Source organism: Danio rerio, chromosome 20, assembly GCF_052040795.2.
Source record: "Danio rerio strain M-AB ecotype USA chromosome 20, GRCz13ab, whole genome shotgun sequence".
Taxonomy (NCBI): domain Eukaryota; kingdom Metazoa; phylum Chordata; class Actinopteri; order Cypriniformes; family Danionidae; genus Danio; species Danio rerio.
The window spans coordinates 47,062,940-47,076,044 of NC_141040.1; the positions used below are offsets into that span (position 1 = coordinate 47,062,940).

Below are 13,105 nucleotides of genomic sequence, written 5' to 3' on the forward strand. Positions count from 1 at the left end.
TCACAGGCACATCCAAGGTTATATGTCAGAGGCGCAACACGTGAACGCGTGCCCTATACTGACACTGAGGGAAGAAACTGTTGAATAAAGTTATTTTTGTGTTTTTATGTGTCGTTCCCAGTCCAGGTCCATATATTTTGAGTGTCTCTCTCTAAGAAATGTAATTTGAGCCAGAGGAGAGAGACTCCTGATAAAATATAAAACATCATTAATAAATAAAAATATAAAAACTAAAAAATAATAAAATAAAAAAAACACCATTAATAAATAAAACAATAAAAAAGTTTTTAAAAATTATAATAATAATATAAAAACATCATTAATAAATAAAACTATAAAAAATGCCTATATTGAAATATAAATCTGGCCATGTTATTGACTAATCAGAAATTCTTCTAAAAACAAGCAAAAAATATTAATAAAATATTGAAAAAAGGTAAGTTTTGTTATTTATTACTCATCCTCATGTTCACTATATAAACTTATTTTATTTTTATGTTAGAGCTCCCTCATCCAGACTCAAAGTCCACAAAAACAGTAAAAAAACATCCTCAAAACAGATCATACGCCTTCACATAAAACAAACATTTTTATTCACAGTTTCTTCTCCTCAGTGTGATTATAGGGCACGCGTTCACAAGCACTGTGCAGTGACATATACCCCACGGATGCCTGTGCGACTTCCTCTCTGACTTCCTCTCTTAAAAACTTCACAGGCACATCCAAGGTTATATGTCAGAGGCGCAACACGTGAACGCGCGCCCTATACTGACACTGAGGGAAGAAACTGTTGAATAAAGTTATTTTTTTTTTAAGTGCACATAAAAGTATTCTCATAGTCAGGAATCTTGCTGTCTATGAGAGATTAAGGAGCTCTCAGATTTAACTAAAATATCTTCATTATTTTCATTCAGATATCTTCATTTGTGTTCTGAAGATGAATAAAGTTGCTACCTTTAGTATTTGCTTTAATATTGTCCTCATATACAACCTTCTCTAGTCTAATGTTTTGCTAATGGTATATGATTTATGGTTGGAGGACATCATTTATTGACTAGTGATTTAGTGTGTAGTTGTAGTTCATGGTGAGTGATAATCCAAACCCTGTATATATAGGTGGCGATGTCCGTTCCTCCACGTGGTGCCACTGGAAACTGCCCATCTTGAAGGTGGTGCTGAGCTGAACACGGACAAAAACTGACATTAGTCTGGGGCGACAAGCCTCACAACTGATGACAATGATGAATTTTGTACTAAAGTTTGAAATAAAGTCACATTAAGAAAAAAAGTGTTTCTTCTTTCTTCTAAGTCTGGTTGCTTATTCAAGATCAAAAAATTACGTTTGTAAATTTAACAAAGAAGTACATTTTAAATCTAAAATGCCATTTTAGACGGAAAACACTCTGCATCCTGATTGGTGTTTTCTCTGTCCACACTATACTGCCCAAAACACATGATGTGACCATTCACGCTCATTGGACATATGCATTTATTGTGCCCCCATCCATACTTGGTAGTCTACTGATTGGTTATGTCATGTTTATATGAGAGGGACTTGAGGAATCAGGGAATGAAGTGTGTGTGTGTACGTGTTTTTGTGACATATTAGGACACAAATCCGTATAATGACGTAGGTATGACACAGGTATTACAAAAAGGAGGTGAAATATAAGGACATTGGTGACGTCCTTGTTTCTCAAAATGCTTAAATCGAACAGAATGAGTTTAATCAGGAAGTAAAGCTGCACACAGTCTCCTGTGATGGTTGGGTTTAGGGGTGGGGTGGGGTGAGGGCAATACAATTTACTATTTGTACCATATAAAATGAATACAAACCTATGTAATGTCCCCACTTTTCACAAAAACAAACGTGTGTGTGTGTATATATATATATATATATATATATATATATATATATATATATATATGTATGCATGTATATACACACACAGATGAAGTCAGAATTATTAGCCCCTTTGTTTTTTGTTTTTTAAATATTTCCCCCAATTGATGTTTAACAGAGCAACAGAGGAATTTTTCACAGTATATATGATAATATTTTTTCTTCTGGAGAGTCTTTTTTTGTGTGTTATTTGGCTAGAATTAAAGCAGTTTTTATTTTTTTAAAGCCCCTTTAAGGTTTTTTTTTTTTTTTCGAAAGTCTACAGAACAAACCATCGTTATACAATTACTTGCCCAATGACCCTAACATGCCTAGTTAACTTAAGTCTTTAAACGTCACTTTAAGCTGTATAGAAGTGTCTTAAAAATATCTAAGTCAAATATTATTTACTGTCATCATGCAGTCTTTCTGCCAGGTCTTAAAATGTCTTAAATTTCAAAATTTAAATTTTAGGCCTTAAAAAGTCCTAAATTTACTGAAATATTGTGTTGTAGGTCTTAATTTTTTTTAAATAGGTCTGAATTCTTCCTGTGTTCATATATTGCTACCCAATCTGGCCAAAACCCATACAATCACCAACAAACTATCACAATAAAACTTTAAACTTTTTATTTGAAAAAGTGATTTTTAATTCTGTTTATCATAATGGTTTAATTATTTACCTTACAATAACATTTGTTTAAAAGTTCTCCATGTATTTACAGCTGATGACACCGACCTGGACGGATTGTTGTCCATAGATGTAGTTTATTATAGTTTTTAAACTTTTTAAAAATATATATTAAATATTTATAATTATAGTTAATATCAAATATCAATAATTTTTTGATAGGTTAAATAAAAATCTTTTTTATCTGGGTCATTTGAAAAATTTCTTAGCCTTTAGCACATTATGAGTCTAAAATTTAATTCATAATGGGCTTAAAAATGTCTTTAAAAGTCTCGGTGAAACTTGCAGAGACCCTGTCATGGCAAAGATCAAATGAATCAGTTATTAGAAATGAGTTATTATGTTTAGAAATGTGTTGAAAAAAATCTTCTCTCCGTTAAACAAATTGGGAAAAAATACATATATAAAAGGGAGGTTTTTTTTTTTTTTATCTTACCACCACATTTATGTATGTGCTTACACAATGCATGACATATTTAATGTTTGGACATCCGCCATTGACTTAATAGACTAGAAAAAGCTTGGTTATTACCTCATAAGTACTGCATTTCCAATAAAACCAAAAGAGGTTCATTGTAAAATTCTTTATAAAAGACATCCAGTGAATAGTACTGGTAAAGTATATGGAGGTTGATAGCTCATGCTCATTTTGTAAAACTGATTAAACCCTTGTCTTAAAAAAGGTGAAACCCTGATTCACACATTCTTTCAGTGTGAAAACACAAAAATCTTTTGCAAAATGTTAAATCTTCCTATAAGTAATTACACTGCTTCTTTCAACCCCTTTCAACTACAAGATATTGTTTGTTACTATTAGGGTAAAACTGTTATACAGAGTGGGGTCTGGATGCAGAACTGATGTAGTGCAATCTGAGCTGCATCCAGTGCTTTCTAATGCCCATCCCTTGCTCTGTTAAATAATAATAATAATAATAATAATAATAATAATAATAATAATAATAATAATAATATATATATATATATATATATATATATATATATATATATATATATATATTATTCATTCATTCATTCATTTTCTTGTCGGCTTAGTCGCGGGGTCGCCACAGCGGAATGAACCGCCAACTTATCCAGCAAGTTTTTTACGCAGCGGATGCCCCTCTAGCCGCAACCCATCTCTGGGAAAATATATAATTATATAAATAATAAATAATTATGTTTATATAATAATAATGATACAAATACAATATATATATTATTGGTCTACACAATACACAGAATCTAACACCCCTCACAAATTTATCCTTTAAATTCATATTTTTAATAGGAAGCTAAACAATATTATACGAGTGCATAAAATTACTGAAGCCAAATCTGGAGCTTATCTAACAAAATAACTAACAATAAAGGTCCAAAAACTAGTACAGCCAAATTTATATGTTATAGAAAATATTAAAAACTAATTTTAACAAGAGGAAAAATCAAGAGAAACACAATTTAGTTGAATTTATTTTGAAGGTTGTAATTTTTTTTTTTTTTTTTTGCAAAATTTTGCATTAGTTTAATTCTATTATCTTTCTATTTCTTAAGATGTTTGGTAAGATGTTGAAATGTTTCTGTTTCATAAATCTGTTTTGTTCAAATGCACCAATATTCATTTTTAAAATGGGGGGTTCTCAATTATGCTGACTCTGAGCACTGATAAACCATTATCTGAGTCGACAGAAAAGTGTAGATAGAATTAAGAAATGAGAGAAAGAGAAAAAAATATACATGAACTCAAATAAAATAGGTCACGTATATTATTAATGTATGTTTCTTACATTTCTTTTCCTGTTTCCTGTTTTTTAATGTGTTTATAATATTATTTAAGCTGATCTGTTAAGTTATTATGATTATTACTATCACTGTCTTGTATTGTGTAGGAATTGTGTGTTTATTATTGAAAACGATTTAAAAAAGACTATTTAATCTGTAAATACCTTCAGTTTTCCTGTAATAGTGCAGCTTTCAGTCTGAGGAAGTGTGTTTTTGTCTCTTTCTGTGTGTGTGTGAGAGAGAGAGAGAGAGAGAGAGAGAGAGAGAGAGAGAGAGAGAGAGACTGGAGGACCGTCATTCAGTGAACATGAGCGAGTCAGTTATCATGTTTATTTTGGCTCGCTGAGGGAACATGAGAGGAGGTTTACGTTCAACCAGACTATGAGGCTGAAAACAAGCGGTGAGAAAATAAAATACAACATGAAATTTGTACAGTTCTGAAAGTGTTAATATGCCAAACGAGCACGCTCAAACTATTTTTAGCAATAACTGACTATAACACACCCTGTTAGGACCAGTAACTTCTTAAAATGCTCTTCCAGTTATTTGTAGATTATGAAAACGGTTTGTGCCCGAATGTAAATAAAGAGTGTCGTTAAAATGTGGTTGTTTTAATTAGCGTTTTGTTAGAAATCGCTCACAGTAACTCGACTGACTAGAAAGAAGAAATTAACATTATTTCCACAATCTTTACCAATACCATGAGACAAAAACATTGTGTTTACTGTACCACTAAAAATAAAACCAATGCTCAACTTGAGCGGTGTATGTTTTGAATCTCGTCTGTGCGATTCAGCGGTAGGCCCCACTCGATCCTGCGGCTTTCCTACAGCGAGAGAACGGAAAAGAGGGTGCTCGTGTGGCGTGAAGTCCGGCTTTGGACCGCTGGACGCTCAGTAGCCGGTTGAGTGCGACATCTGGCGTTGGAAGTCATCATGACAGGTAAGAACTGCAAGAAATCTACACTACTTCATATACAGGGTTTTAGTACATGCAAATGGATGTCTCAAATGTATATAATTAGCTAAACAAACCCTATCAAAATAGTCTGTGGTGTTTATTGAGGTGAAGTTTGTTTTGTATTCGTCGTTCAGCGATAACTTGTGGCGTTTCCGTTCCCTATATTGTTTAACACTATTTTGCATGTAAGTATGACTCCAAAAAAACATTAGCCCGATTAAATTGACTGTAAATAACAGTGTACTTTGATAATAAGTGGCTGCTAATATGGTTTTTTTTTTTAGAATTGGCAAAGAATACTTTTCTAAACTGTAAGGAGATTGTCTGAATGTGCAAATATAAAACCAACTTTACCTTAATGTGATAGTAGCAGGCCCATAGCCAGCCTGGTGAAAGGGCTGGTTCTTTTTTCTCAAATTGGATCTTTTGCAGTTAAATGCTTTATTTTCTAATAATGATGATTATGATGATTATGCACTGCATTTAGTGACATTTCAAGCACTACTTTTAGTTGGATTAGCTTGTCGGATGGTCATCATAACCACACTTTTTAATGTGCCAGAATATTTCCTAAAGATTTAAAATAAAGTCATATGAAGAAAAAACACTTATTTTATATTTAAATTGTTTATTGTGAAAAAAAAACGCTATATCAGTACAAATAGTTACATATCATTATCTTTGTTTTTTGTTTTTTTAACAAAAGAGAAGTGTGTGTGTGTGTGTGTGTGTGTGTGTGTGTGTATATATATATATATATATATATATATATATATATATATATATATATATATATATATATATATATATATAAAATAAAAAAAGAGAAAAAAATAATAATAATATAAGAGGAAAAGAAAAATGGAAACAAGTGTAATAAGTGTACAGAAAATTACAACCAATTATCACAATCAAATGTTTAAATACATTGTCAATGTTGAAAGTAAATATTTACAATTAAACAGTTTAAAATAGTATTAGATTAAACAAACAAATAAATTACTACAAAATAAATTAAAAAGGGAAAGAAAGTACATCTATTAAATGGAAGGCAATATAATGAGGCTATTTATTAAGAAATTAAAATTAAATATTTATTATTTTTTAAGGAAATGAAAAAGATCCTACTTTAATAATAATATTAAAATATTAATGATGATAATGATGATGATTATTAGTATTTTTATTATTACTATTATTATTAATAAGTAGAATATTGTTTATTTATTTGGCCCATGTCCCATACAGTACAGATACTTAATAAATAACCTTCTATAAATTAAAAGCATTAACTTATGTTTTTTGTTTTCACAAGCTTTGGAGACGTAACATAAATTCCGCTTTTAAATAACACGTCCCCTATAGCTTTCCTCATGAGCCACGGCTGTGTTTAAAATGACACCAATGTGTTCAAAGTGCACTGCGAATTGAGCACAATTTTAAACATGAAGATCACTAAAACTGAACTTTAAAAATGCTTTGATAAGGAAATTACATCTAAGAAAGATGACTTTAATGCTTTATTTAAAAAAAAATCATTCCAAGTTTAAATGTTAGAGTGTTCTAAATGATTAGGGCATAGGGGGGATAACTGACAATAGAACACAGTCAGGAACTATGTTTCTAACTACAGCTCCAGAGGTTTAGTTGCGAGCATAGATGTTTGTGATACAGTTTGCGAATGTTCGTTGGAACGATTTGGGAAACGTCAAATGAACTGTTTGTTACTACAGAACTTGCGACCTTAGTTGGTTAACCATTGAAAATGCACCCCTGGGCAGCACATTCAACTTTCCTCAGTCAGAATTTGGCCATTTTAATACAGAACAATTAAAATATAATAATAATAATGTAGAGCTTGATGATTTTTCTAGCCTCACTTGTAAAAAGCACATTTGATAATTCATGGATAACAACAACAGCCTAATTAATATTAAAATTTAGTCATTATTTCCTTCAAGAATAAGGTGCAAGATTTACAACAAAAGTTCCTTGTAAAATGTTTTCTATTTAACAACAGTACAGTAACGAAAGATGACTTCACTTATGTCAGACACTTTTATACAGCTTAAAGTCACATTTAAGGGCTTAACTAGGTTAATTAGACAGGTTAGGGTAATTAGGCAATAGGCAAGTCATTGTATAATGATGGTTTGTTCTATCGAACAAATATAGCTTAAGGAGGCAAATAATTTTGACCTTAAAATGGCTTTTTAAAATTTTGAAACTGCTTGTATTCTTGCCAAAATAAAACAAATATGACTTTCTCCAGAAGGAAAACTATTATCAGACATGCTGTGAAAATTTACTGCGAAAAAAATAAAAATTAAAGGGGGGGCTAATAATTCTGACTTTAACTGTATGTTTTTTATAACAAGGAGACTGGCTATGTGAATGTACAGTATGGGTTGGATGGGTGGACGTGGTTTGGGGTTAAATGTTTATAAGTGATAAGTTATAAAGGTAAGTTATAAGTGTTTAAGAGGGGGAAAAAGATTAAATTTTGTTTATAACGAATGCTATTCACTTGTGTTCAATAAATAAAGTTTACAAAAAAAGGAATGTTAAGTAGTTACTTTTTTGGGAAGTAACTCAATATTGTAATGCAGTATACTTTCAAAAGTAACTTTTCCCCAAAACTGCTTTTAGAGGAGTAATGATTTTATTAGGTTTATCTATATTTTTATTTACATGCTTACTTTGTCATTGCTCCACTACTGGTCCAAAGAAGAAATTATGGAAATATGGAGGAAAAGATCTATCACTGTTTTTGTCATATTGCAGCAAACATCTTTTTACATCTAATGTAAGCATACATATGAATACATCTAATGTCTTTGTAGACTCTGAAAGCAGACTCTGAAAGCATTAATAAATGACTGCTGTGCAAAAAATCCCCCCTCCAGTATTCTGCATGCTTGGATTCCTTTTGAGCCGACTTAAGAGTCTTGTTTGTATGGACAGCCCCTAAATTTGGCCGGTTTGCATCTCTCTCTCTCTCTTACACACACTCATTAATAAACATCTCACTGACACAATGAGTTCCACTATTCCTCCTCCATCATTGTTTCAGTAAACTCCAGAGAGAAAGAGAGTGTGGGAGTTTGCCGGACCAGGGAGACGCTGTCAGTGACGGGGGGCAAGCTAGAGAATAGCCACAGGAATCTGCCCAAAGCTGAAGGGATGTAGTTCTTCTGAAATAACTTGATGAAGAAAGTTCTCCAATCTGACAGTGAACAAGATCTGTTGGCGTTTTACTGGGGATTAAGTTCTTTTTCTCCCTTGCTTGTTTGTTTTTAGAGAAATTGAAAGCTCTGAAGGATTTAATGATATTATTTCTCTATTCGTGGTTTAAAGGTTTTCTAATTTGGTTGATTCTGCTTTCGATATTGGAGTGGATTTGATAACATTAGAGGATTATTGCAAGAGAGCAGGCTGCACTTTCATTTTTTTATTTGTTTTTTTTATACATCTGTTGGAGTACTTCATTTTTGTGACTCTTAAGAGTAGTTTTGTGAGTGTAGGAGCTGATTATTCTTATACCCATGGCTGTCCCTGAACCTGTTGCCACCCGGAGGTTGGCACTGGACTGTCGTACTCTGCTGGACCACCGCCCAAGCCGTGGTAAGAGGTCCTATCTCTGCCAGGATACTGATGTATTCTTCTCTGTTGAATGCCATTGTGTTTACTCTAAAGTGGTGTCATTCTAGCATTTTAAGCATATTTAAGCGTATTTGCAGGAGATGCACATTCCAGTTGAATCTTATTTTGTGCATATGAAGAAGTCTAGTTTAAAGTGTTGTCTGTCTAATGAAGAACTCTATGCCATCGCTATAGAGTTGTTTGTGGTTGGCAGGGTGTTTCTACGCTGTTCTGTGATCTGTTACTAACTCAATCGCAATATTATTTATTGGAAATGATGACAATGCAGAGGTACCTAGATGCTGTTATTAATTGTGTCGTCATGGAAACAACCATCTGTGACTGACACTTGGCATCTGTGCTCTGGTTGGTTTTAATTAAGCAAATTTTGTTGCTAATTAGCCTGTGTAAATGTCACTCGGCTGTTAGTGGACTGATCTCTTCAGAAATCTGATGATTATCCTGATGTTGTATTTTGGATTTGAGCTGTGCTGAAAATGTCAATAGTTATGATTGCTTTAGCTTTATTTATGAATATAATTGGTGTAACAGATCAAAAATCTCATGGTTTGGATCATATTATGTTTCTTTTAGTCACAACATTTTTTGGATTAGCCAAAAAGTGGAGGAGACAAATGTAATTTGCTTTCCATTTATTAAAAAAACAGCACTGCAAGACACTTTTGTTTTAACAAACAGAACTTAGAGCCTGTCATTTTATTAAAAATAAAATGAAGAAATAATCAGTTGAATAAAAATAAACTGTAAAATGTTCAGTACTATGAAAAGGTCAATGCTACTACTACTGTTGCTGATAACGCTAAATGTAGAAACCTGACATTATAAAATGTACAACCCATATTTATATTGTCTCATTTTCAATAATTGATTCAGTTATTCACGCATACAACTTCACGTTTCATTGCTTGATCATTTTTGAAGAATTATTCAGTGGCATATTTTTGATTGCTGCTTGTCGCCACCTATTGGTTAAATAATGCAATAGCTCCCTACAACTTTCATTTTTGAACGTCGTTAAATGCATATGATGATGATTTATTTTAGTCTTTAAAATAAACATAAGTATTCTTATGGAAACTATAAACTGTTATCCCAGTACTGCTGTGTTAATTGACTGTTTGTAAACTAAAGACTGAATCTCTTTCTTGATTTTTGCGTTTTTCAAACACAGATGTGAATGCAACGATTCGAAGGTTTAATAAGCATATGCAAATCACCATCATTTATGATTTATGTTGCGTTTGTGTTGAGATCCCGAACTTTTAACGATTAATCATGCAGCTTATACTGAATGCATTTATTCAGGCTAAATAAACAATGACAGAAAACACCTTTAATAACCTAAGAAACCCACCACATCCTAAATCACTTACCACAACTTCTTCTGTTAGCATTATATTTCATAGGAAAGCCTAAATGCTTTCATATATGTGATTTGAATGATGTGATAGGCGACCTCTCTGTGATCCGTATAAATTTGAGATTAATCTACAAGTAAAAAAAAAGTAATAATCCGCAGATCAAGTGTGTTCTGAAACGTGAGTTGTGATCCTTACAAATCACGGATTAACCGTGGTTCGTTACACCCTTAATGAATATTGTCAGCTAATGCAAATGTCTTATTTGCTTTAAAAATAAATCCTATTAGACCCTTTTCACAACATTGTTTTGGCATGTTTAATGGCCATCATAATCGTAAATCCTTAAAAGTTTTTAATATTTAGATTTTTAAAAATGTGATTCACTGCGCTCTAAGTTTACCCAACTATGACACCCTACTGCTACTGAGAAATCTCTTTTGTACTTTGACTTGTTTATTTATGTGTAAAGTTATTTATATAATAATGTGGCATATGTAGTACATTGTTAAACATACTGAAAAAAATATAATGTGGTTCAACAGCCTTTTTTCTTTTTTCTTCTTTTTTTTACTTCATAAAATATTACTTAAATTATTTATTGGCTCAATTTCGACTTTAGCTTTAAAAAGTTTAGAATATAGACTGGATTAGTGTTTATTAGTCCTGTCATTATTACTTATTCTACACTATAAAAATGCTGGGTTCCACACAATTGATTTGTGTTGGGACAGCATGTAAGAAGTTAATAATTACTTTTTGCATGTTGAAGTGGATGGAACATAAAACAATTAAGTTGACCCCCCCCACCCCCAATCTCAAGAAATGTGTCAGCTTATTTTAAATGTAAACCACCAGCAAACATAATTTTTGAGTGTAAATGTTGAATGGATTTTGACATAACCCTTCATTTAGCATTGTTTTAACTCATTAGATGTTTCCCAAATCGCATACTTATGCACTATTCTACGCCCTTTTGTAGTATAAATAGGGCAAGTAGTGCGTTCACACCGAAAACTCTAAAAATAATAAGTGCACTTTAATTACCCTGATGATGCACTCATTGAGCCGCTAAAATTAAGTGTGGAATGATGGACAGTTCAAGCACTCAACGACCGCAGGTTTACTTGCGTAGCGGAAGGGGCGGACCTATCGGGCGCACATGTTCGATAACTTTATTTGTTTTGGATGGTGAAAGCAATAGTGAATAGCGATAGCGATAGTGAATGCGGTTATACTCACGGCAGGTATTATTTGAAAGTTTACTCATTTATTTCACTGATTTGGCAACCGTCAAACGTCATCAGAGAAATGGTTTGAATTTCCTCTTAGTAAAAAAACAATAGTGCTCCATTTGGGACAACACTACATACATATACTATCCTGTTGAGTGTGTAAGTGCATAAGTACATAGTGCATGAGTGCATAGTGTATAGTTACTGATTACAAATTACTGATCACTACTCGAAAATTGTAATCTGATTACATTACTAATTACATCATACGCAAAATGTAAGCGGCCCTATTAGCAGCTACGCTTCTCTTTACATTCAGAAGATACCTTTACTCCTGATCCTGCACAATAATCCAATTTAGCCTGTTTAGGCTGAGTTGGGCCACTGTGTTTCTGGGCACCGATGTCCTCCTTGGTCGCGAGTATTGTCATATAATGCTTTCTGTTCAAGTGCTTAAACAAGTTGCTGGTCGAGTTAAAAGCTGTTGAAAGCTAAAAGTTGAAATTCCCTAGCAATTTAAAAGCACATGCTTATTAACTGACGCTGCAGCAGAAAACATGATTTAAAAGAAGCATTTGTAAATTCAAAATATTATACTTTCTCCTAAATATTATATTTGTAACGCAAGTAACACAATTACACTTTACTAACTAATCAAATTACATGCATAAAATGTCATTCGTTACATTACTGCGTTCCTCAAAAATGTACTTGGATTCAATCAACTGACAACAGAGTTGAGTTTAACGCATTATCAGTAATTATGCTCCACTCTGGTGTCAGTTGATCATGATTAGTATTTCATATCTAATAGTATTAATATTTTGCTTATATTCATTGCACTACATTGCACTGATTCATTTATTTGAACTGTGCATAGCTACTGCACATGGACATTTGTAATTATGTACACACCCACTGTACATATACATTTGTAATTGTTTATCTATCTGCACACTTCTGATTATTAATAGCAACCTGTACATATATTCATTCATTGTAAATCTCTGTTCATAGCTAATACAACCTGTGTATTATGTTCATAGTACATCCATCTGTAAATATGACCATAGTTTTTCTATAATTGCACTTTATAACTTATACCTGTATCCTGCACTTGCTGCTAGTGCACTGCTGGTTAGACTTAAACTGCATTTCGTTAGCTTGTACTTGTACATGTGTAACGACAATGAAGTTGAATCTAATCTAATCTTAGTATTTCAGTCTAATGCAATGTAGATTAGTGCCACTGTCTGCAGGATTTTCAGCATATGTGAAAGCCCACATTATCTGTGCTATTCGTGTATACTGGGTTTGTCCCAGCACACGCATGGCATGTGAGAGAAGGAGAGTGTAGGAGTGCATGAGGAAAGGCATGCATTACGAGAGAGAAAGTCTGTGTTTGAAATAGCATGCTGCTAACATACTGTTCTAAAGCCCTATTTTTATGCTAACGTTTACTCAGGAGGACATAAGGTCATTTCAGAATTTACTGGTGGTAGTGTGTGATTTTAGGGTGTGGTATGTAGGACTTCCG

General features: G+C 32.7%; 1 protein-coding gene and 1 long non-coding RNA gene across 4 annotated transcripts in view; both read left to right on the forward strand.

Moving 5' to 3' along the window:
* LOC147839443 (uncharacterized) overlaps positions 1 to 13,105 on the forward strand; it is an 837,962-nt gene that overhangs the window by 509,080 nt on the left and 315,777 nt on the right. The gene's annotated exons all lie outside the window — the stretch shown is intronic.
* efr3bb (EFR3 homolog Bb (S. cerevisiae)) overlaps positions 4,626 to 13,105 on the forward strand; it is a 1,037,141-nt gene continuing 1,028,661 nt past the window's right edge. Inside the window, 2 exon segments of one of the 3 annotated variants that reach the window (NM_001423782.1) lie at positions 4,626 to 4,752; positions 5,149 to 5,294. In NM_001423782.1, coding sequence (NP_001410711.1) covers positions 5,288 to 5,294 — 7 coding nt within the window. In that variant the 5' untranslated portion in view covers positions 4,626 to 4,752; positions 5,149 to 5,287. 3 annotated transcript variants of the gene reach the window in all.